The sequence below is a fragment of the Lepidochelys kempii genome, chromosome 17 (genome assembly GCF_965140265.1).
Source record: "Lepidochelys kempii isolate rLepKem1 chromosome 17, rLepKem1.hap2, whole genome shotgun sequence".
NCBI lineage: Eukaryota > Metazoa > Chordata > Testudines > Cheloniidae > Lepidochelys > Lepidochelys kempii.
The window spans coordinates 10,185,333-10,210,740 of record NC_133272.1 but is presented as its reverse complement, the minus strand read 5'-3'; the positions used below and the strand labels follow the sequence as shown (position 1 = coordinate 10,210,740).

At 44.2% G+C, this 25,408-nt stretch overlaps 1 protein-coding gene across 3 annotated transcripts in view; it reads left to right on the top strand.

Moving 5' to 3' along the window:
• The window catches only part of MNT (MAX network transcriptional repressor), a 68,924-nt gene that overhangs the window by 29,362 nt on the left and 14,154 nt on the right, over positions 1 to 25,408 (top strand). For 2 of the 3 annotated variants that reach the window (XM_073315917.1, XM_073315918.1), the window contains 2 exons: positions 518 to 559; positions 1,229 to 1,340. In XM_073315917.1, coding sequence (XP_073172018.1) covers positions 518 to 559; positions 1,229 to 1,340 — 154 coding nt within the window. The remainder of the gene's footprint in view (positions 1 to 517; positions 560 to 1,228; positions 1,341 to 25,408) is intronic. The other variant, XM_073315919.1, reaches the window with a different exon arrangement.

Below are 25,408 nucleotides of genomic sequence, written 5' to 3'. Positions count from 1 at the left end.
CAAGTAGCATATGTTTTAGTTTATAATTGCAGAACTCCCACTCCGACTGGTGGGTGGGCATGGATTAGAAATGGGCCTGAAGTCTGGCTCCAAACACTCTGTCAAAGCTTGGATACTATAGTGATTAGTACTGTATACATACCTAAAATTCACACTAATGTAAATACCTCTGAGCTTTGCATCTTGTCCTCTCTCTAATGTATATACCTAATATACTAACTGGAGCCTATATGTACCTAGTATACAGTATATACATTATATATTGTGTATGTGTATGAGATATGTGTGTGTGTTTATAATATATTATTTACATATATAGTATCGTTCATATATATAATAGGTCTGTACTATATTTACAAATAATACATTATAAATACTTTTAAATTCTGACCACTTTTCAAACGGTCTTTATAATCTCCCCCTATATCTCAGATACACACACTGCTGAAAGCTCAAGTTGAATGGACATAGTTCTAAACCTGACACTGAGTTTATCTTTGTTCTGTTTGGGTTGCAGGGTTGGGACCAGGGAAGTACATAATAAATTGGAGAAGAACAGGTGCGTAGAAAGCCAGATTTTTGTTTATTGTAACACCCTTTCTTTTGCTTGAAGTCTATAAATACTCGTTTTTCTAGAAAGACTTGGTCGAAATTTGTAGTGACTTTAATTAATCCTATTTTACCCAGCTTCCTTTTAGCTGACTCTTGTCTCTGTTGCTTCCTAATATGTTTTGCTTACTACCTACTTGCATTACAATAACCTTGCAAAGCCCTGATCCAGCAAAGCACATCAGCACATGCATATTATTATTGTTGCTTATCATTGTGTTAAAGATGTACCTAGAGGCCTCACCTGAGATCAGGGCCCCACTGTACTGCAAATAAATAGTAAGAAACAATCCCTGTCCCAAAGATCTTACAATCTAAATAGGTAAGTGGTGAGAGGGAAAACAGAGGCACAAAGAGTTGACAGGATTTACCTAAGACCACACAACACTTCCTTGGCATAATTGGGAATAGCATCCAGGTCTCATACACTCCAGTCCAGTAACCTATCCACTGGAACACGCGGGCTCAGTTTTAAGAGTGCAAGTAATCCCACTGACGGCAACTCACAGGTTTAAATGCTTTGCTGGATCGGGCCCCAAATTCAGTCCTAATCCTCAATCAAATCACTTTTTGGTTTATGGTCCCTCAAACTGACGTGCAGCTCTTGTTGTTTCTTCAGACGTGCACATTTGAAAGAATGCTTTGAGACGTTAAAACGCAACATCCCCAATGTTGATGACAAGAAGACCTCAAACCTCAGCGTTCTAAGGAGTGCCTTGCGATACATCCAGGTATGGCCTTCTTGCAACTGATTGTTACTTCTGGCTGCTGATTCTAGAATGCTTTACTTGATGGAGCAAAAATCCAGTATTACGTTTTTTAAAAGTTTATTGTTTTCATGTTTGGTTGAAGTCTTTTGGTTTCAGTGCTTACAAAGGTGAAAGGAACAGGGAAAGTCTCCTTAATTTATAGTTGTCATTCGTAACTTGCAAAATGTTCAGCATCTTTGGATCTGCTAGGACTATTCTGTGTAATCCAAACTCCTGTTATCAGAAACTCCTAGTTAACCAAAAGTCATTCACGCCCATAAGAACAATCCACTTTGGATCAAATTTCACTCTGGTGCAGTGGGCCACCAGGAGGATTGTGCAGCACTTAAACCTGATTTTAGGGGTCTTAAAAAGGGACGTAAGTGTTATATAACCCTGGCGCTGGTCCTCTGTGCCCATCATGCATTTTTCTCCCTGGGTACCCAAAACACTAGTAGTTTTTGTGACGGTTTTGAATGTCTCTAAAATATTTGGGGAAAACAGGGCTGTACTGAAAATGTGATATGCTCTATGGCAGGAAGCTTGAGCTATGGGCCTGGAAGCTGTGAGCGGTTGTGATGCGGGAGTCGTCGAGATTTTAAGGATAAAAGTCAGCTCTTGTGTAAGCAGGCCCAACTCTTGTAGAAATCAGTGCACACGTTTTTTGTGATTGTCTGTAGCTAAGCGTGGCACTGTCAGTGGTGAAGGCCGGAAGCTGTTGTTCATATGCATTGCTCTGTAGATACCAAACACCTTGTCCTTATTTAACGTTTGTCAGAGTGGTTAAAAAGAAATTCCCAACACGGTGCTCTGTGATTGGAACGTTACCGTAAGCGTGAGTTAAAACTAGCTTTGTTATTTAAGATGGGTGTTTGCTAAATATCTGTACATGTGGTATCTTATTGCTGACTTTCAGAGGTGCTGAGCAACCACAGCTCCCAGTGACTTCATCTGGAGATCCAGGTGCCCAGCAGTTACTCTCCAACTCTCAGGATGAGACCATTACTCATCCCTTGGCTTCCGAATGAGTGTTGCTCAGTTTTTGTTTGTGTTTTGCCAGGAGGGCTGCCTTCAGTGGGGAAGGCATGGCGGTGTGGAAGCCAGACAAATGTCAGTGGGAGCCAGCGCCTAAATTCTGGGTAAACAAAAAGAGTAGAGCTGTGTTCCCGAGAAAGGTCATTTCTGGAGACGCAGTCGTTTTGCAGCTAATGGGCATCGGAAAAGTCATGAGCCTTTTGTCTGATTTCCAAAGCAGGTTGCTGTCAGTAAGGAGCTGAGCTTCCGTTAGCGCTAAGGGAGACAGACTGAGCTGATCGCCTACTCTCACGTCTGGGAGTCGAGTCCGAAGTCACGATGTCACGAACAGAGACGACTCTGACGTTGTTAGTGGACACTCTATGAATATTGATACAAGTGCAGATCTATCCCCGTGCAGACTCCGTTCACAAGCAGAATTTTTGTGCTGTGTCTCCGGAATGCAGCTTAAAATTCTCCTGAGAATGTCATTGGGGATGACTGGTTCTCTCTAGAGCTGTCGTAAAATGCTTTGAGGGCTAGGAACAATGCTGGCTGCAGCACCATACTGTAAACAAATGTGCAATCAGATCTGTAAATTGCTAAGAATTAAGCTCTTGCACTAGTTATAGCAGAGCGTTTTCCTGATGATGGAGCTGTTTGTAAGAGGAGGATAAATGTTTCCATTCAGTTAATGAAATATGCGGTCATGTCCTTAAGTGCCTAGGAAGCATAATATGCGTTTAGGACAGTCCAAAATGCGGCCATTGACTCAGAAGACCAGCACGCTTTCCTTGAGTTTCCACCATGTGGTATCTGCTTCAGTTTCATCTCTGAATTGCCTCCCCTTTGTTCATCCATCCTTCACTTAGGAGGCCAGTCATAATTTGTGCAGACCTGAATGCAACTAATGTGATGCTGGGCTGACAGCGGGCCAGTTGCCTTTGAAAAATGTCTTGGAAGCTGTGTACTGTTTTGGGGGGCCTGGGGAAAAACACCCGCCTATGCACTCACCTGTACACCCACCGATGGGAACTGAAAGGCATGTCAAGGTAGTATATAGTTGCAGTATGCCTAGCCATTCAGTCAAGTGACAGATGCAAAAATCCCAGCCATTTTGATGTTGTTGTTTTGATGCCAGGCTCTTACAGAAATGGCTCTGAACAAAAGCAAATCTTTGTATAATTATCCCCATTCATCCTTCCATTAAGTTCACAGTGACCACATAGTGGTGTCAGAGCTTTCAGGTGCCTGCTGCTCATTTCTTCCAATTGTAAAAGCCACTTCTTGTCTTGGAAGTTATAAGCAAAGTAAAAAGAGAAGGCGAAAGGGTAAGAAAACAACACAGCAGCTTCCTCTTCCCCTTCTGCTCCAAGAGTGATCTCATCAGCTTTCCTCTAGTGAAGTCCTTGGTAAGGTTAGGCCAGACTGGGAGAATTTTGCAGCATGGGGAATGAAAACGGAACTGGGCAGCTGACCAAGCCAGGTGTTTAGAGTTATTAAATAGGGTGCCAACAATACTTGAAGCCTCTCCAGTTTCAATCCTCTCTCTGAAATATATCCAGTGTTTCAACCAGCCCACAAGTGCCTGTGATAACCTCAGAATGGCATTTTGCAGCACCCTCGGTGAACCCTGCTGTAGGAGATAGCCTGGATTGCCATCTGCATAAATCCAAATGCAGTGGGTAAGCTGAGGCTAGCTTCTGTCCCCATAAATCCTAGGGTTCACAATAGAAGAAAGCACTAAGAAACAAAACTGGGGTGATTTCCTCTCAAAAGTGCAATGAACTGGTGTCAGAGATTGGCATGAAGATCTTCACCAACCCATCTGAACAATGGGCTTTGACTAGTCCAGAGAATGACTTTTCCCATCAAAACAGTTAGGCCATTGACTTCAGTGGAGGATTGTCCAGATCCTGTTCCACCTGTGCTCTGCTCACACGTGGCCCTACAGGTAACTGAATTGTTTCAGTTTCACTGTGCAAGGTTGGGAAGGTTATGGGGTGCGGATGTCTACCCCCCTGCCGACTGTAGAGCTTTGCACCGTGGGGACTACATTGGTGATAACGCAGGCCAGGGGACAGTGTTGGGGGCAGGGACAGGTGCATTGCAAGTGGATTTGCAGGGAGCACAGCGATTGTAGGTGCTTTTGTGGATTGATGTAGCATTGTGACAGGGAGGTGAGGACTCCCACAGGATCTGTGCACTTTGCATTTGTGCAAAGGGACAGGATTTGGGCCTGGCTGAGGAATAAGGACCAGAAAGCCAAGCATAATTGCCATTGCAATTTCATCAACGCAGTCCTGTGGCTAATAGGACAGGTTAGATGCTCTTATTGTCTGGTGAATAATTTCTATAAGATATTTTGAAGTTTTGTGGTAAGAAGTGGAAGATGGGCAGTTCTCCGCTTTCCTTTTGAAAAACACCTCTACAGTCAGATTCATATGTCACTTGCCAATTAAGATCTTGCCATGCTGGTCATAAGAAAATGTTTTACAGTGGTTGGATTCAGCAGGGCTAGCTGGAAGCTGACAGTCTGTCTATCTTTATATAAAAGATTTAATTTAGTCACATTTTGGGCACTGAGGGAAATAATATTCTCCCCCTCCCCGCCCAATGCGTTCAGTCTCTGGTAGCCCTTACATCTCTTTCTTCCTGCCATTTCAATCCCCAAGACAAGACCATTAGAGCAGAAAGGTACCCCAACAATCCTGCCTGTGAGACATCACGGTAGTTAGTAATGCATTTCTCTCCATTCCTGGGTAGGGCTGCGCCCGCTCGCCCTACCCGGGACGATGAGGAAGTGAAGCTGATGAATTGGTCTTTGCACTGAGCAGACAAGAGTGTGGAGCTGATTCGTTTTAAATGTAGGGGACCCAATTTGAAGTTGTCCTAAGTGTGTGTGATTCTGTTGGCAATAGCGGAGCTACGCCTGCTTATGCCACTGATGAATTTGCCTCAGATGGAGCCAGTACAGATTCCCCCCACTTGGATCATTACCTCTGAACACCAGTGCAGTGGCCTCGTCTTCCCAGTACAGACAGCACCGCACTGTTCACAGATAGCCATGTCTGAGCCTTGGGCTGTGCTTCGAGGCTGAGACAGGTATAGAACTGCTCATTTGTATTGTCGGAGTCTCCCCGCCCGCTGTGACCTCATGCTATGATCCTGGCGGATCTCACCAGCTAAACCAGGTCAGGCCAGACCAGTGCTTGGAAACCCCACCATCACTTTGGTGCTCTGAGAGGTGATACTGGTGATTCAGTAAGTGGCACTTTTTTCATGCTGACTCAGTAGTGAACCCAAATTCCGGCCTGGTGTCAGGGGACTGCTGGCCATGCCTTCTTTAGAGTGAGACCTGAAACTGAGGCCCCAGCTCCTTGTAGTCATTAAAGAGCCCAAGGCCTTTTTCATAAAAAAGCTCTGAGAAGTGTGATAAGGGTGACTTCCCCTCCCAAAATCCCCAGGACTGTCCCGTTGTCCCACCTGTTGACTGAATTGCAGCCCTGTTACTCTTGCTGCATACATTGGGTACCTACCATCCATCCAGCCGGGCAGGTGGGCGGGCGAGTTGGGGCAGGCAGTGTGCGCTGTGCCGGGGGGAGGGTGGAGCTGCCAGGGCGGCTCTGCTGAGCTGCTGTCGCTTGTGTAACCTCCCGGCTGGCGCAAGCGCCAGGGATGGTCAGGGCTGCCTGGCTGCAGGTGGATCGGTGAGATGCACAAACAGCGGGGAAGGAGAGCGGGACATGTCCTTTGTGTCGGGCCCTGAGAATGGGGGACGCAGCTTTCTGCAAAATCTCAGATTGAAACATAAAAAATAAAAGGCCTGGCTAATAAAGAAATCGTTCAAACCCCAGTTTGCAAAGAAAACAAACCCAGTTTCAGTTTTCGCTTTTCATAAGGAAAAGAAACTGGTCAGTTTCACTTTTAAGTCAGTTTCGTGCCCTAAGGCAGCAGGGCAAGGTGGGGGTTTCAGAGTCTCCAGGGGACTGGTTACTTACACATGAAATATCCATTGCATTTGGATTCTAAAAGCCCTGGAACTTAAATTTGGGGCCACCTTCAATTCGACAGTGTCCCCGAACCTCCCTGTTCAGTTGTGCTTTTCATGTCAAATGTAGAATCAGGAATATGTGTCCCCCTTGGCCACCCTCTTGGCTTTTTGCATAATTATTGTTTGCAACCATTTTTTCAAAGTTTAACACCCCCCCCCATCACCTCAAAAAATACAGCATGGGAGCCACAGAATTATGAAGGGCAAAGTGGCAGCCTGTTACATGTAGGCTGTGCCTTCCCTGTAAAAAAAAGAGGGATGTCTTTACATCAAGAGAGCTGTCTTGCTGTAAAAATCTCTGTGGAGTTTTTACCTTGATTAGCTACATCAAGGTAAAAATTAAGACTCCAGTACAGAGTTGAGCCCAACTATAAAAGCTACCTATGCCTTGCCTCAACTAGGATTTTACATCGAGTTAGCTATCTCAAGCTAAAAATACACACTCCTTTTTTTGCAATGAAGACACAGCTCAAGTGAATGTACCTACATCTGGTACAAACAGTGAATTTACCTAATGGAGTCTGAGTCTGTCAGAAATTCCCTTCCTCTTTTCCTCTACTCCTCTTCCCCTGCCAGCTCTCCTCTCCTCCTTCCTGTTTGCCAGAAGCTGGGAATGAGCGACAGGGGATGGATCACTTGATGATGACCTGTTCTGTTCATTCCCTCTGGGGCACCTGGCATTGGCCACTGGAAGACAGGAGACTGGGCTGGGTGGACCTTTGGTCTGACCCAGTAGGGCCATTCTGATGTTCCTGAGTACCACAAGAAGCACTCAGAATCCCAGCACTACTTCAGTAGGTTTGACACTTACTGTTACTCTCCAGTGTGGCACAGAATTTGTGCAAGGGAGAGTTAAAAAGTCTCGACATAGCAAAATACTTCAGCACAAGAGTGAGGGACTTCTCACCCCATCCCTCCCCCCGAGAAAAAACTTAGTATAAAATGAATCCCCCTCAAACCAAGTGAGCCTTGCCAGCTCTGACGCTGCAGTTAGCTGATGCTGTGTGCCCTCAAGGAGTGTCGTGCTAATTTTGGAGCATCTTTTCTGGCAAAAGACTTTTTCCCCCTTCATTCCAGCTGGAACTTCTTGGAAGCAAGCCTATTTGTTTCCTTGGTTGGATTTAAATATTTGTGTCTGCGTCACATCAGATAAATCAGACAGTGAAATTCCGAACGCCCCATGTAGCTGTCATTTTAATTTATCCTCCAAGTTGGGTTTGTGATCCGCAACAGCAAACAAGGATTTCTACAATTAAACAAATTATTGCACAAAGGAAATTAGGCTGAATACAGTTGGAAGTTAATAATCTTTTAAAATAAACCTACAGGCAATGTAGCAGTTGTGCTGCAAAGCACCTTGCTTCAATGCTTTCAGTGGAAGGGAATGTGTCCTATTGGTTAGAGCAGCTGACTGGGCCTTAGGATTCTTGTGTTATAGCCCAGGCTCTGTCACTCATTTGTTGTGCAAGCCACTTAACTTCTCTGTACCACAATTTACTCCGATGTAAAATAGGGCTAACAATTCTTAACTCATACAGGTGTCGTGAGGTTTAGTACATGTAAAATGCCTTGAGGTGCTGTGATAAAAGGTGCTTTGGAGGAAGTATGATTATTGTTTATTTAATATATTCTTTTGGTTGAAACAGTGGGCCAGATCCTCAGCCAAACTGCAGTGCAACCCACTGAGAGCACAGGGGAGCAAGCTCCCTTCTTCCAAAAAATTGGGGAACCTCAGAAATGTGGAATTGAGCCTTTCTCTAGCTATGCTGAATAGGGCCCTGCCTTAATGGCCAATAAGCAAATAAATTATAAGTAGGGGATAGAGAGGAGGTAAAGCATAGCCAAGAGTCTAACTCAGATAGGAGTTTTGTTTCTGAGCATCTTCAGAGTTTGAAGGATTTCCCTCCTGCCCCCACCCTTCCAGGAAACCTATAAGCATCTTAGCTGGGATATATTTGAGGCCGTTAAGCAAGCTCTCTTCTATTTGTTTCTATGTGTTTCTCTTCTATTTCTGTTCTCAAACCGTGTTCATCACCATCGTATCTGAACACTTTCCAGGTTCAGAGGTTATTTTCTACTGTGTGTTAGTTTAAAACAAGATCCAAGTGATTAGCTCACTGGGTAACATGAGGGCATCAGGACAGTCAGAATCAGACTGATGCGTGGCTACAGATTGAGTCAAAGCCTGACAGGTTTCAGAGCCCACTGCAAGCCCTATTTATTTGCCAAAGCTTTCCCAGTCCAACCAAAGTCCAATGCCAACTAAATAACAACCTGCTTACAAAAAATAAGACCAAGCTGAGCTTCCCAGAACCTGCAGAGGCAGAGGACAGAATCCCATTGTGAAGTCTGTAGTGGACAAAGACATGCAGATCTAAATTACCATGTACAGGCAAACTAAGGGAATGTTTGTGGTTAGAGGGAGTTGGCTTAGTTTAGTATTCACAAAAGATATCTGCCAGCCCTGCTTCCTGTTCCTGATTTTGTATAGACTAGCCATCAAACAGATGGAAAATTGTGAAATACACTGGCAGTACCAAACTGTGATCTATCTGCTATATTTTGGCTTGGGAAGGAGCAAAGGGGAGAAGGTTAGGAGTTATTTGTGCCTTGGGACTGACGGAAAGTCAGGAGTTAAATTCTGTCTTGCGTTACACCCATTGAAGTCAATGGCTTGTACAGGGACTAAGGTGGCATAGAATTTGCGTCCTACTCCTAGGCACCCATATGATCATCAGTTGGATTTTTGTTGCAGAAGTTTACTTTTGTTCAGTGTGATTTTGGTTGTAGCCAGATATGTTTGGGGAGTTGTATGAATGATTTACTAAGAAAGCATTCTTCACAGTAAGGGCCTGATTCAATAGAACTGCTCTAAACCAGCTGACTAGAGAGGTATTTTTTCCCCTTTCCAAAATAAAATTAAAATAACCTTTGTTTTTATGAAATGTGCTCTCAGTCCTGTTACCCAGGGGCAAGAGTTCACATCATAAAACCCACACAACCTCCAGCTGGGAATAGCTGGTTCTGAGAAGCCAAGCATTACATGGATGTAGACCATGAAATACCCTCTCACCCTAGCATTAGTTCCTCCAAATCCTAGTTGAGATACATTGGCAGAGCATTGTGGCAGGAGCTTGCCCTGCAGCTTCCCAGGTGATGTTCTGTACTGAGGCTAAAATAGCAGTGAAGACACGGCAATTTAGCTTTTTAGCGTGGGTTAGCAGCCCGAGTTCATATTACTGAACCAACTGAAATATTGTCTCAACCCTAAAATGAGAGACAACCAGTGTGGTTTCCATAAAGGTCAGTCTACAGTCCATGCTGTATGTACCTTGCAGAATGTGATGGGAAAATGACTAGAGTGACAAAAGGCAGTTAACGTGTTTATAGACTTTGCAGCTGTTTTTTACTCCGATCGTCAGTCAGCACTGTGGGTACTGCTGTATCAGTGTGGGGTGCCTGAGGATGATGGTAATGACGTCAAGTGGGTGAACAGTTTTGTCTGTCTGGGTAGATAGCTGACAGCAGGAGGTTCAATATCCAAAGAAGAAAATGACTGCAATGGTGGTGTCATGTCCAGCATGTAGAAGAAGGTAGAGTAGTTCTACAGAACATTTACAGAGCTGAGGTCAAAGGAAGTAGAGTACAAGGTCACCCACAAATGAGGTTGGAAGATGCAGTTTTGGAGGATTTAAGCCTGTATCCTCTCAGACTGACTGTTGACGAAGGTAGACAATTTGCAAGGGATCGTTTGAGATGGAAATCCGTTCGACATGATACCATGGCCATAATATAGCCATGAGAATCTGCTGCTGCTCCAGATTCCCCTATAGGTTTTAACTCCAGCTGCTAACCAGAGTTAAAAACCAAGTTTATTTGTCTTCACTGCTATTTTAAGTTAAGACTGTGGTTTTTTGCAGTGTAGACAAATACACATGTGTCTGAATGAGGCAGTGAACTGCAGTTTCCATGGCTATCAATCTGACTCCTTTCACAGGAGCTGAATTCACACAAAAAATGGAAGTATAATTGAATTGAGCTAGTTGGAATCTTTTTAGATTCCCGAATGAATCTAGTGTATTGTTCGTTCCTAGGGAAGAGTGTCTGACTTCCTCATCCAATTACAAGTACAAGCTTCCTCATTTTAAAAAAAAACCCAAACAAACTTCAAATCACAGAACATTAACCTCAGCTCACCTTATGACTAAGTCATGACTGTCCAAAGCAATATTATTATCGCTTATCATATGCAAGCACTGCAAAGTTAAAGCAAGGAAGAAAGTTCATAGGTTTATATTCATTATCAAAATGAAGGATCAGTTGCTTGATCCATCAGATGATTGACGATAGAAATAATCCTTCAGTAAAGGCCGGGTCTTGTTCAGATTTTGGTCCAGCGTATAAGGCCCTGGACTGTGACTCAAGAGGTGTTGGTTCTGTTCCCGGCACTACCACTGACTTTTGTGTGATGTTAGGCAAGTTGCTTCATCTCTTTGTGCTTTGGTTTCCCCTTTGTCTTTTCTGTTTAGATTGTAAGTTCTTCAGGACAGGGCCTATTACTATATATTTGTACGGTGGTGCCCTCATGTTATGGGGGCCTCTCAATGCTACTGTAGTACAAATAATAAATAAAGGTAGGATTCCCAACTTCCCACAAGGGGTAGAAGATCGTTCATGGATCAGTTTCTCCATGTTAATTGGTAATGATCAGAATCCTGCTTCTTATCAATTACTTTTAGTGTTTTACTTTTGTCATGAGATTTCAGTTAATTCCAGCCTACCCTTTCTCATAAATTTAAAGTGGAAAAAATGACTGGCATCACTTTAGGTGAACAAATTATTACTGCAAGTTACCCATCCACATTAGGAAGCGGCAGCAAAACTGACTACTTGAGGGCAAATCAGAACAAATATTGTCCAAATGATGTCCAATTAGTGCAGCTAAGAAATGTCAGCCCTCGATCTTTTGGCTGATCCTGCAGCGGAGAGGGCTGGGGAGACACCATTGTCATGAGATGACATGAGGGAATCTTTCTGAGTGGTGGCAAATGAATTTGCTGAAGACACCATAGCTTAGCTCTGCCCACACGCCTGAATTTTCCAGTTGATACCACAACACCTTTTGTTTGTTTTAAATTGCAGTAACACCTAATCAGAGCCTAGATACAGTGGTGCTCTATAAGGCATGTGCAGAGGATCAGAACAAAGCCTGCACACCACTTTACATCCCATGGAAATGCTCAGACTAGTCCTTAAATGGTACATAGTTGTGCATGGGGTGAAATTCACACTGCGTGCCTATGAGCTTGATCCTGCATCATGGAAGTAAATGGAAGTTTTGTCACTGACTTCAGTGAGAGCTGGATCAGGCCCTATGACAGAAAATCCCCCTGTGTTTGACTAACACTGCAAGCCACGTTCATCCCTGCAGTAGCATACACAGTGAACCCCAGTTGCAGCACGTCTAAATTTGCCCGTACCTATATTGTTCTTCTATAATGAACTGAGCTCGTTAAACTCAAGTGCCACAACAGCTGAATTACTGATCAAAATGCCTGAAAACGAGCTTTGGTGTCAAATCCAATAACTACATTTTTTCTTTCTTCACCTTTTGAAAGTACAAACATAACCCCGTTCATTCCTTTTTAATTTATGCTGACTACTAGCGAAATGACCTCTTATAAAACTTACCTGATCAGAGCCTGCGTTGGAGGGTTCCTCCTTCATGTGCCCTGCATTCACGTGCCAAGTGCTGTCTCTTCATGTTGTTTACCTGACCTGATCCATTGTTTCCATCTCATCTAATTAGCCTGGATTTCACTACACAGAATAAAGGCTTACAGCAGCAACAGGCTGTGCTCATGCATTCGGGTATTTTATAATCTGCAGGTTTCAGAAAGAGAGGAGAAACTTTTTTTTAAAAAAATCACTGATAAATCCACGTGGAGCAGCAGTTTGTAACCCTGTGTTAAAAGTATGATAGAGATGGGAGGTGAGTTATAGGGGCTGATCATTCACTGGAGTCAATGGGAGTTTTGGGTTTATGAAAAATTTAGGATTTAGCTCCCGTGACCAGCTTCCATCTCATGTAAATCAACATGGCTTCATTGACTTCAGTGGAGCTATCCCAGTTTACATCCATGGAGCATCTGGGCCCTAGAGTTTAAAGGGCCAATCCCGTGCGAGCTTTCAGTCCATTGGTACTGGGGGCACTCAGCATCTTTCGTGCCTGGGTCCGAAGATGTTCAGATCTGCTCTGCCATTATATTGTCCAGAGGTGTTCTACTCTTCTGCCACTGGCTTCAGTGGGAGCAAGTCAAGACCTATGAGAAATCTTGCAATATGATTTTGATTTAAAAATTGTCAGTGTTGGAGAATCTGCCACGATCCTTGGTAAATTGTTTCAGCGGTTAATTACTCTCACCGTTAAAAATGTACGTCTTATTTCCAGTTTGAATTTGTCTACTTTCAACTTCCTGCCATTGTTACATTTGACAATAGTTGCCTTCCCTTTGAGTAACTCACATATTCATTAACTTGAAGAAACGTAGGATTTCCATACTGCATCGGACAGCTGGTACATCTGATCTGGCATCCTAGCTTGAGCGGTGGCCAATGCCTGACTGGGTCCAAAAGCAGCCACGGAACAATGAAACGTTCCATTCCACACATACAGCAGCCCTTGCCCGTTGTGGAGCTCTTGACATGATGGAAGATTCCTTCCGGAGGTCTGCAGCAGCCAGCGGATGACTTTCCGTTAGCATGTCTGACTGCAAAAGATAGTATGATCTGTAGCGTAACATGACCCTGCTCTTTTAAAACAAAGATCCAGCCTGCTGTTTGTCTCCTGTTGGATGGATGGTTGATGTGTACTTTAGCTTAACCGTGGGAGATGGAGGTGCTCCGACGCACACGAGTTCACAGAATGGAAACAGGGGTTCTTTTATCTGGTTTAAATGATAAAAAGTCTACACCGAGGTTGTGATGCCTCAGATGTGACCTGCCATTGTTCCAGGCTGCAGATTTTTATTATTGCTGTTTATTTCCAGCTTGTTTCAGATAGCATGCACCCTGTGCTTGGGGCTGTACAAACACAAAGGAAGGTGCAATCCCTGCTCCAAAGTTCTTTCAATCTTAAAACCTGCAGAGAAAGCATAGGGGGAAAGAGAGTGCAAGCAACCAAGATGCTCATTGGCCAGGCCTTGATAACACACAGGCTTTATTTTCTATTAGATATATAGAGGTCACCCTCTCTTGCCAACCTTGTGGTGATTAGGTCGTTAGTTCTTTGCAGGTGTCACATTAGAAGCGGGTCTTCAGGAGGGATTTGAATGCAGAGAGTGGCAATGGACATGCAGACTCTTCAGTGGTCCAGCAGAGTCACTGTTTTGTTTCTTTTTTTGTTGGAGGGGGGTTTATGTTTCTCAGGAGAGTCTGGTTGTGTAAAGTTGGGCAGCAGGTTACAGAGTCTTTCGCTCCTGGGTGAACAGTTTTGAATCTTTCTCAGCTCCGCAGTGATCGTCTGCTGGTTTTGTTTTGGTGGCCATGGGGAAATGAGATTGGTGGTGCCAGGCCAGCAACCGGGGGGCTGGGATCTAAAGAACGCTCCCATGGGTGGATCTAGGTGACCCCTTGCTGGCAATCTCAGCAGACAGAACAGGGATCAAATGGACCATGGAGACTGAGCTAGCCTCTCTTGGTCTATTGTCAGCTTTCTGGGGCAGGCAGAAAGTTCTGTGTGTGCACAGCACCTTGCACAGTAGGGTCAGGGTCCGTGATTCATGCTCAGAGGCGCTGTGTTAGTAATACTAGTAGAAGTGGTCCCTTCAGGTCAGGATGGAGGCTCATTAGCGGGGCTGAGTGGAGGAAGCTTGCCTTGCTTGTGCACTACCTTTTCTGTGTCTAGAGAAAGGACTTTGGTGCCCAGGGCTGTCATTGGAGGAGGTGGCCTTCCATTAGTGCCCACCAACCCCCAGGGTTTACATAGGCCATCACCTTCCATTAGGACTCACTCACAAGTAAAATACTATTGTTAGCCTTTGCTTTTGAATCTTAGATTTCCCATTACAACTCCGTGACATGAGACTAACCTTGGCCACACGGAGACTAAAACAGCCACTACGGTTCTTGGAGTCACCGAAGTGTCATGAGAGTGGCAGTTTGTTGAAACAATGTTTAATGTGTTATGTGATATAATTACACTTTGGAAACTCCGGAACAGGGCTCTGGCTCATACAGCATTTTGACCCCCTCTCCTCGTTTACATAAGCGACGTGGTGTTCTGGAGATGACACTTTTCACTAATTGAGTGCGCAGATTAAGGTCACTGCCCAAACAGATCTCTTGTTTCCTTAAATAGCTTGGTACAGATCACAAATCTTCTGGTGACTGCTGATGTTAACAAACAAGTGGAGGAAGGAATAACTGCCGGGGAGGGCTGCTACCGAACAAGTGTCCAAGTCAAGTGCTTCTCTGCCATAGCTTTTTCCAGTATGGGACCGAATGGAATGGCCATTGTCCACTTTCTGATGGGGTAGTAAGTATGACTCTTCACGTGGGATCTGTTCCATACCTGGAGTCTCAGTGAACGAGTTCAGTTTCAGTTTTACACTGCACGTATTGTACTTACATACTTGTGTGTACAGAACGCATGTACCCAGACATGCCAAATTAATCCCAGATAAACTGTCTAAACATTCACATCACATGCATTTTAAAAGTCAGCCTTTGGGATTTTACAGGTGCAATGCTACAGGCGTGAGTTACAACCTTTCCCAGATCCATTGTTCACCTTCCTTCTAATGCCTTGTTCCAGAGAAACAAATGCTTGTGTAAAAAAGATTGCAGTGAAATTTTTCTATGGCTGTTTTTGGACCCGGTTTCATATTTAAAAGAAGAAATGAATCAGTAAGTTTACATCTCTTCTAGGGCTGCCCAAACAGTGCCTTTGGGCTTTCTAGAAAGTCAGGGCAAGCGCAACCACTTTTCTCTTGTAATTCCTGATTCTGGGGGGAATGCATTGCTTAATGGTTAGAGAAGGAGGCAGTGTGGATTATATCTCATTTTGGCGAAGTCACTTGGCTGTTTCCCTGTTTCCGTGTCTTTAATATGGGGCTAATAATACATACCCATTTCTATCAAGGGCTTTGAGATCCTCTGATGAAAGGTTCTATAGAAAGTAAAAATATTATTTTTGTATTATTATCCTAAAGGGATTCCTGTGTCCTTTCTACCTGGGGCACTGTTAAAAATCTGCACCAGTCATTAAAAGAAGGAAGGAGAAGGGAAAAAAAGAGATTTGTGGAGGAGAAACAAATGGGAACATCATCTCTTTCTCCTACTTTTCAGTTAAATTTCTAACAAGGCTTTCCAGGCACCGATAGAAATTATGGCATGAAATTTCAGAATCCATGGTGCTAGAGTCAGCCCACCCAGAGAGCAATGGTTCCCTCTGTCTTTCTACCCCCCAAACCACCACAGGAACAGGCCACCATAGGAAGCCTTGTGTTGGTGCCATCAGCGGGGTCTTCTGAGACAGACTGAATATTTGCATCCTAACTCCAAAGCCCCATGGCACAGAACTGCAGGGTATTTAAGGCCCTTTTTCATATATGTAGAGTGTGTGTGCATTGCAAAGAGAGTTTGTGATGACAGATCATATGATGTACTTATACAACTTTATATATATACACACACACAACTATATATGTACCTTATGTATATATCTATAATTGTGTGTATATATATCTAATTTATATTACTGTGTTGAATAAACTCTTTATATAACCCAATTTGTGTCACCGGAAATTCGCAAGGCATTTATACCCTTGTAAATTGCAGTTAATTAGATGTTAATCTATTAAAATACTAACAGACAAAACAACAATTATTGCCTATTGCATTGCACCAGAGTGATACAGAGCTTAATCCTTGTTATTCAATGGGCTGTCATCACAGATGTGAATTGCAATATTCACTGGACATGATTAATAAATTTCAAAATAATAAAGGAGAGGGATTCTGCAACTTTTAAATGACCACCAGCAGAAAGCTCTAGAGATGTGCGACCCTCCCCTCCCCCGGTGCCATGCTAATATTGATGTTATGTACTGACCCCGATATAACGTATTTTGGAGGAAATGGAAATATGGGCAGGATTTAGAGAGACTCTTGCCACTTGAAATCTTGTAGTTTTCCAAAGATGAGCTAAATGTAGGTTGTGGTTCTACACCTGACCCTGATTCCCCCGCCAGCTTTTGAAGCCTCTGCAGCACGCTCCTCTGTTTTATAGTCATGTTTTTTTCTCTCCCCTGTTGCTATGGGAAAGATCCACACAAACAACAGGGGGAAACTGGCTTGCCTTCTTGAGGAAAAAAATGAAACTGTTTATGCAGTTTGGGGAAATAACACTTTTCTTTGCTCTCTTTCAGTTACAGTGATCCTGAGTGTCACCTGTAACTTTGGTAGGATTAAAAAATTCAGACAGAAGTTTGATTAAGTTGAGAGCGGCCGTTTAATCTTGGCATTGGATTATTCTTTTTCCTAATAACAATACTAGGCCCCTGAAAGGTAATCCAGGGGCAGGCAATATACAGCCCCTGGTGGAAACATGGCATACAGAGTTCCAAGCGCAGCTCACCAATGCTAATAGTGAGGACATCCTGCAGAGACGACAGCTTCCATCATGCCATGATCCATCTTGATCCAAATAGCTGGGCTGCTCAGCTCACGATAAAGTACAGCATGCTGCACCTCAGCTTGAAAAAGGAAGCAGATGCCATCTGACTTATTATTTTATACAAGTTAGGTGCCCTCTGTTGAGCAGCATTTTGACTCCCTTGATATAGTTCCGTCTTGGGAATCCAGTTCCTAACATTTAAGCTCTGCTGTCCTTGTGGTGTCACCTGGATCCTCCGTTAGTCTTAGAAAGCCTGGCCTTTACTTTGCTCATCTCCCCAAAAGCCAGAGATGTTTTTATTTAAATGGAAAGTGCCATTTAAAAAAAAAAAAAGCATACATTAAATTTTCCAGACAAAACTCTTCCCCAGCAAAGATGCATCATTTATTTGTGTCTAACTCGTGTGTTTCTAGGTAACTGACATATTCTTGTTAATCCTAGTGCATTGTCCTTAATTAGGTGACCCAGCACCGTCAGAAGGTCTGGCTGTCAGCTGCTGTTAAGAGATTAGTCACTAGGACGCTCTGGAATTGATCACTGCAACACTGTATTTTCCCCTGCAATTTGCTACACTGGGAGACAAAGGAATCTGCTGGATCTTATTCTGTATTTTTGTCCCTGATGCTGCAGGGCACAAGAATGATCCTGTGATCTGGGTGCTTTGTTGGTCTCTCTCAGTCAATCTGCACTTTTGATTTTAGGTAAGATTTTCAAGGGCACCCGAGTGATTTAGGAGCCTAAGTTCTGTTGAGTTGGTGTGGGACTGAGGCTTATAAATTTCTGAGGTCATGTCTACACCACAAACTGTGGTCGACGCAAGTTACATTAGCATACAGCTGCCAGAATTCGTGTATCACTCGGGTGCATGCACTCTTGGCTGCTTGTGTCAGCACTGCGTGTGCTCACCAGGAGTGCTTGTGTCATTGGAAAGTTACGTTTGAAAGTGTCTCCTAAGTCACTTAGGTGCTTTTTGAAATTTTACCCTTTGTTTTCTCTTCCCCCCCTTCTCCCTCGCATCATTGTAGTAGCTAAAAAAACCTGTCCGCTTGCATTATGGAATCACAGGAAAACATTTTAGGTACACAAAGGTCAGTGAAAACGATAGTAAAGCAAGAAACCATAACCTGCGATGCTACTGTGCACATAAAAACTAAGTTCCATTATTCTTAAGCACTGACATTAGCTTTATCCTCAGAAAAATGTGATTTTTTTCAACTTATTCTACACTTAAATAATGCTTTAATAGTACATTCAGAGGAGAAGCTGCAGAATGCTGATCAGCTAAGAATTATGAAAACTTTCATAATAGGAATGAGCCATAAATAAAACAGAATTTTAATGAAAATATTCTATGGGAAATTCTCTGCAGGGCTTTGCTCCTTAGACTTAAGATACTATATATATTGTGATTCAGGATTCATTATCATCAGTAGTTTTGTGCCTCTCTGCCACCTTCCACTTGAAAATCTAAGAGTGCTTTACGTACTATGGATTAAGTCTCACCTCATTTTCCTCAATTTACAGGTAGGGAAACTGAGGCATAGACATTGCATGACTTGGTCCATCACCCACTGAGTCATTGACTGAGCTGGGAATAGAACCCAGGTTTCCTGAATCCCATTTCCATGCTTTACACATGGTAGCATTTAAATTGAAGCAATGCTTGGGCATTGCTTTTGCTCACAACACCCGGGATGGCCTTGCCTCACTCTTCGAGCAGAACGAGATGACTCAGAGTCCAACTTCCCGTATTCCCAGTCATTTGCAAACACAAAGGCAAGCCCATACACTCTAGAGGCTATCTTTGCTCCATATTTCTTCGCCCTGGATGTACTAATTTGAATCCCTGTGGGAGGCACCTCCTTCTGTTTGTTTTTGTTTCCCCCATGACGTGTACTAGCATCAGCCATCATCTGACTTTTTGGCATCTTCTGCACTTTCTCTCCCTGTGCTGTGGTTTTCTTTCATCCAGCCAGTTTTATTCTCTGTCTCACCGGGACAATCTCAACTGCTTTACTTCTTCTCCACAGATTCCCTGGGATGGACCAAATTGCTCAGAGCTCTAGTACAGAGGACACAAACTGTGGGCTGTTTGTCTTTATTTTGTTGGTAGTAGGGGCGAGTAGTCCAATATTGCTACTCAAGGTAGGGCTGGCCCCGTTGTGAGTTACCTTGTTTGCTTTCTGTTCCGAGAGAGGAGGAAAGTTCCTGATGGGATCAACTCTGCCTGTGGTAGAAGTGTCTCCTGCTACAATTATATTATGCAAGTAGGGAGAGGAGTGAAACAGCTAATGTGTGTTTGTTCCTTTCACCCCATAAACTTCGGTGACGTTCAGGTCTCAGAACCTCATTGTTGGCATTTATCAGTGGGCTGAACCAAAACACCAGATACAGGAACCTAGGAATTGCCAGGCTGAATCAGACTCAAGGTCCAGTGTCAGCACCAGGTGCGTCAGAGAAAGGTGTACGAAACCTGTAGCAGGTAGATGTAGAATAATCTATCCTCACATTATGTCTCATCCTGATGATCTGTAATAGTCAGAGATTAGCTTAAGCACTGAAGCATGAGGTTTAATATCCCATCCAAAATTTTTGTTACCTGAACATCAGTTTGGCTGTGGGTTTTGCAGGATCCAGCTCTGACAGTGAGAAGAAAGGCTTTTGTTTAGCTGCTTTTTGCTTCTCCTCCCTTGGTGATTCAATCTTTTTCATTCAGTGAACCACGTTGGCCATCAAAGGCAGGCTGGATCCTGGCTCATACAGGTACTGGGGCAGGGACTATCTTTTTGTTACGTATGTGCACAGCTCCTGGCACAATGGGGCTTTGAGTGCAAACACAATCTAAATAATAATAAAAGTTTCCCTTCCCTCACCACTGCTCTCCTCTACGCCCTTGTCCCCTCTAGTTTGGGAAGCACTCTGTATAGATAGATAGGTAGATCTGCTTAATCAAACTAGAAAGAATAGGCATGACTGTGCCAAAAATGTATTTAATCACCAGCTTGAGTCTCCTTACTGAAGTGGTCCTCTGGCAGCGCTGTTCCTGCAGCAGGGGAGTTGCTCACTTCCTGCAAACACCATGCTAGCTACATATGTGCAATCACACCCTAATATAGCAAACCTCTTTGGTTACCATCCCCATCCAGTGTGTTAAGGGAAAAATAGGTGACAAGGCCACTAACAAATGACAAATTCAGGTCTGTATGCTCCATATATGATCTTGTGTCCCTCTCACCCATAGTCAGACTGCGGCTCATGTAGCCTTCTTGAAAGAATGTGAAAGGTAGCTGGCAGATTGTCTATTTGTATGTAATACAGTAACCCTGCAAGATTCAGGGATTGGTGATAGAGCGAGGGATAGGATGGGATGGCTGACTAGGCTCTGCTTTTGTTTTCTTCCTTTGGCGTACATTTTGTTAAGAACAGAAGAACGGCCATACTGGGTCAGACCAATGGTCCATGTAGCCCAGTATCCTGTCTTCTGACAGTGGCCAATGCCTGGTGCCCCAGAGGGAATGAACAGAACAGGTAATCATCAAGTGATCCATCCCCTGTCACCCATTCCCAGCTTATGTGAATTTTAGTGCTTGTATAAAAAGCTGGCTTGACAGCCCAGGAAACTGAAGTCCCCAAATGGTCAGTGGCAGCACAAGCTTACCCCATCAGGAGCGAGAGGAGCATTCGGTCTCTGGAGCTCGGTCAGTCCTTGACGTCTCTGCTCATGCTGCCAACAAGGGTGCTTAATGCTAGTTGTGGTGGTTTGTGTAATCTAGACCCTTATCCTCCAGGAGCAGGAACCATCATAGTCATTCCCCATAGACCACCAGACAGCCATCAGCTGGCAGTCGTGTTCAGTGACTCCCAAATGAAAACTGATCAGCTACCAGAGCCATAGATTTTTGCCTTTCCTAAGACGTGATGGCATTTTAGCACCCAATCAAAAGCAGATGGAAACAAATGTAAATCTTCCTATTAACTTTGTTGGCCTTTGGCTCCGGCCCTTAATGATCTCATAATCTGCCTGGGGAGAACGTAGATGCCAGTCTTCACTGAGTCAGAACTGCCTCTGAAACCAGCAAGGAATTTGCAGTGGTACAAATTGCTGGGTGTAGGTCTGTGTGGTTGATTGTAATTGTATGCACGTGCACATGTGTGTGTGTGTGTGTGTGTATATTTCCCTAAACATTGAAATCTGCAGCAGCAAAGAGGTTACTTGGACAGTTCTTTTTCTTTGCATGATAATGATACTGTGGTGCAGAGACATGTATTTTCCTTTCTGTAGCAGGAGGCTAAAGAAGTAGGAACTTTCACTGCTGCCACGGCAAGATTTCATCTGTAAAAGCTAGCTGAATGAAACAGTTGCTATAGAAACCCTAGTTTTTGTTCCCTTGGAAACCAGCTGGGGATTTCACACATGCAGAGTATTAAATACAACTGGTACCTCTGCTGCTGGGCCTGATCATGCCAAGTACTGAGCGCTGTACCGTGCAGTCCCGGGGACTTCATTGACTATCGGGTCTGAGTCTGCTCCTGTTGACGTCAGTGGGCATTGGGCCATTGACTTCAGTAATAGCAGTAGGCCCGTTGTGTGAGGACTAAGGACATGATATTATAACCCTGGACTCAGATAATTAGTCTTTATAATTAGTCAGCCACACCAGTTAGGCAAAGGCAGCAACTAGTGTGACCGAGGACTTAGAGAACAAGCCCTTAGTTTCCATGCTCTTCTTACTCAGGTAAAATCCCACCCTATGGAGAAGTCCTGTAGAGACAGCGGTTCTCAGCCAACGGTCTGGGGCCCCCTTGGGGGTCATGAGCAGGTTTCAGGGGGTCTGCCAAGCAGCACCAGTGTTAGACTCGCTTGCGGCTCAGGGCCGAAAGCTGAAACCTCACTGCATAGAGCTGAAGCCCGGGGCCTGGAGCCCCGCCACCTGGGGCTGAAGCCAAATTCTGAGCAATGTATCTCTGTGGGGGCCCCTGGGGCATGGGGCCCCAGGCAGTTGCCCTAGCTTTTCTATGCAGAAAACCAGCACGGGGGGTTATAGCATGTTGGGGGCGGGGGCTCAGAATGAAAAGGGTTGAGAACCCCTGCTGTAGAATGTTGTAGGAGTGATTGGTATAGAATTTAACAGAGAATTTAGCAAGATTCAGAGAGATTAGGCATTTGTATGGATAACAAAAATATTCACTTGTTATATTAATTCTGAAATATTGCAAAAATATAAAACCTCATGCTCTTAATCCCTAGAGTTAGGCTTGTGGGGGACCTATTATCAAACTGCTTCCTACAGGGTAGGTTTTTTGCACCGTCACCTGAAGCATCTGGTTCTGGCCACTGTTGTCAGACTGGAATTGCTTCCAGTTCCTATGAGAAAGAGATTTTCTTTCTGTTGGCTTTTGGTTATTTTCAATCATCCTATCAAATTCTACAGCAGGGATAGAAGTCTCTTTTCAGTGCTGCGTGGTTCCAAAGAAACCTACAGAATTGATCATTTTCTGTTAAACGGTGTAGCAATTTGCCATATAGGGTTGATTTCACCGGGGAGTTTCTTTGAGTAAAAACTGAGTAAGAAAGTCACGTTCTGGCATGGTGGCACAACTCTCATTAGTAAGGACTGCAAAATCAGGCTCTAAATTAAGAGTCATTTCACGATCACGCTGCTGATGAGGCCTTCTGATTCGTCTGATGCCTAGTAATGTAGGACAGCAGCTAAAACGTGCTCTTGGAAAAGCTCGTGCTGGAAGTGTGTTTGTAAATTGCTAATATAATGTATGTAAGGGAAGCATGTTATTGACACCTTTTAAACTTCCTGGATGCCAAGTACACGGCTAGTATTACTCTGGAGGTGAAACGCAGAGGAAGTGTCAGGGCCTTATTTTCATCCGGACATAAGAAAGTGAATCACAGCTAGCTACAAAATGGAAATATTTGTACAGTGACAAAAGGCTGTTGCTGTGTATTGACAAGAGCAGTTTGTTTCTGGGTTTTTTACCAAATGATGGCTGGCCAGAGGCCCACAAGGACCCAGTGGCGTAGCTAGGTGTGGAAATTCGGGTGGGCCCCGCCTTTCAGGTGGACGGGCAATGACAGACGGTGCTAGCTCACCGTCTCCCCCGACGCCACGCCCTCTGCCTAGCCCTAGTGCCCCCAGACACAGGGCTTCACCTGCTGAGCTGGGCACGCGCGTGGGGCGGCTCAGGAAATGGCAAGGCAGAAAGCCGTAGCTTTCTGAAGGGCGGGCGCATAGCTCCGTCCTGGATTTTGGGTGCCCGAATGACGCTCTGGGCCACTGTAGCAGCACTGTACCCCTGCTCAGATTTGAGTGGGCCTGGATGCTAATTGGGTGGGCCACACCCCTGCAAGGACCATGTCAGCAGCCTTGAAACACTGAGAAGAAGGAACACGAAAGGGCAATACATTACAACTGGTGTCGCAGTGTGTATTTGCTGCTGTGAATGTTGTGCTTTTTTGGTTTAATAATCCATTTGGGGGAAGGCTGCCCTGAACCTGCCTGTTGCATGTCAAGGAAGAAAATCTGATTCTTGTAGGGCATGAAAACCCACAGACACGTTCAGGTTCTAATTTGGTGGACGTCCATTTAAACAAAATACAAAAGGGTCTAATTCTCCTTGTGCGTTGCGTCGTCATTTACAGCTGTGCACAGTGACTGTAATGTGCTACCAAATCAGGATTCTCCGCTGATACCGGCCGTAGCGTTTTACACCCTCTTTGCACAGGTGTAAATGATGGCAGGATGCAGCAGAGAGTAATCCCAAAGAGTTAGGAGCCAATCGTTCCAGCCCTTTGTCACACAGATCCAGCAAAACACTTACACACATGCCGAACTTCAAGTATATAAGTGTCCCAATGGGACTACTCATCCACAAAGTTAAGCACGCACTTAAATGCATTACTGTATCAGGGCCTAGCGTGCATATCTCGTTCTGAATACAACCTTGCTCTCCAAAAAGAATGTTAATATCTTTTTTACCTTGTGGGGGATGGAAAAAGCTTCTGCCCCCAGAGGAATTCAGGCTCCTACTGCCCTGTTCATGTGTGTCATTGCACAGCTTCTGCTCTCTGTTAACTTCTCATGCAGCTTAGGGTTTAATTTAGCAGCTGTGGAGGTTCTCAGTGAAATTGGCTCCACCGTTTCTCATCAGAGCCACCAGCCCACATGCAAAAATCCCCAAATGTCAAAAGGCGTGGATGCTTTTTGGTAAACAACATGAAAATCCTGGAATCTGTGACTCCCACAGCAGCAGTGTTGGGGCCAGGGTCTGTTATCTCCATCAGTGCGGTACTGTGGTTGAGATTTTTGTATGCACAAAAGTCAAGAAATTCAAAGTTATGGTTGTCACAGCAACCCCTTAACACTGTAGAGTAACAGTTGCCTTGACAACCAGTCCTTTCAATTTCCTGACATGTTGGGCGGGGGGGAATTGCAGTCATGATTTTGCATGAACATAAGGACAGGGAAATTCTTTGCTTAGAAAACAGAAGCCTCCAGAGGTGGTGCATTTGTGGAGCTGGCTAAAATTAGATTGCGCCCTGTGGTACTGTCAGGCTTCTTCACATCCAATCTCACCTACTGCTAGGCTCTCACTACCCTAGTGAGTGTGCAAATATAAAACTGTTAACATGGGTGTCCAGGATAAAAATAACCCCCACCAAACATACTGGTGCCTTCTTCTAGGTAGCATGATCTGGTTGCAGCTTTCCTTTGAGGTACAAAACCTCTGAACCACACATTTTGAGTTGAACATGAGCTCTGAGAAGTGCTTGTTTGAATACAGCGATGCTAACAATCACCTCCAAACCAGAGTCACCCTCCCAAACAGCCAATAAAATCTCAGTCTGCACTTCCTCCAAGTTAGCTCACCCAATCATGTGTCCATCGCTTAGAATGGCCAGAATAACAGTAGCCCCTTGGGTTGCTACTAACAGATTTTGCTGTAGGATAGTATTGATTGCCTGTGCAATAGTTTAAACTTCCAACATAAATTGATCCTCCCAACAGTCTCTGAGGCAGGGAAGGATCCATTTTTCAGGTAGAGAAACAGAGTACCAAACAAATATTTAAGTGATTTGCCCAAGGCCAAGAGAAGGAATCAGTGGCTGAACCAGGATTAAGTTTAGGATTTTTTGCCTGTGAATTGCATGCTTAACCCACTAGTCCCTGCTGCTTTCTCTGACAAACATAAATGCGTGAAGTGGCATGGCAGGATAGCTATCCAGGGTGTATGATGAGTCTGGAGCAGTCAATGTAAAGCTATAGCTAGTCGGATTTAACTGGCTTACAC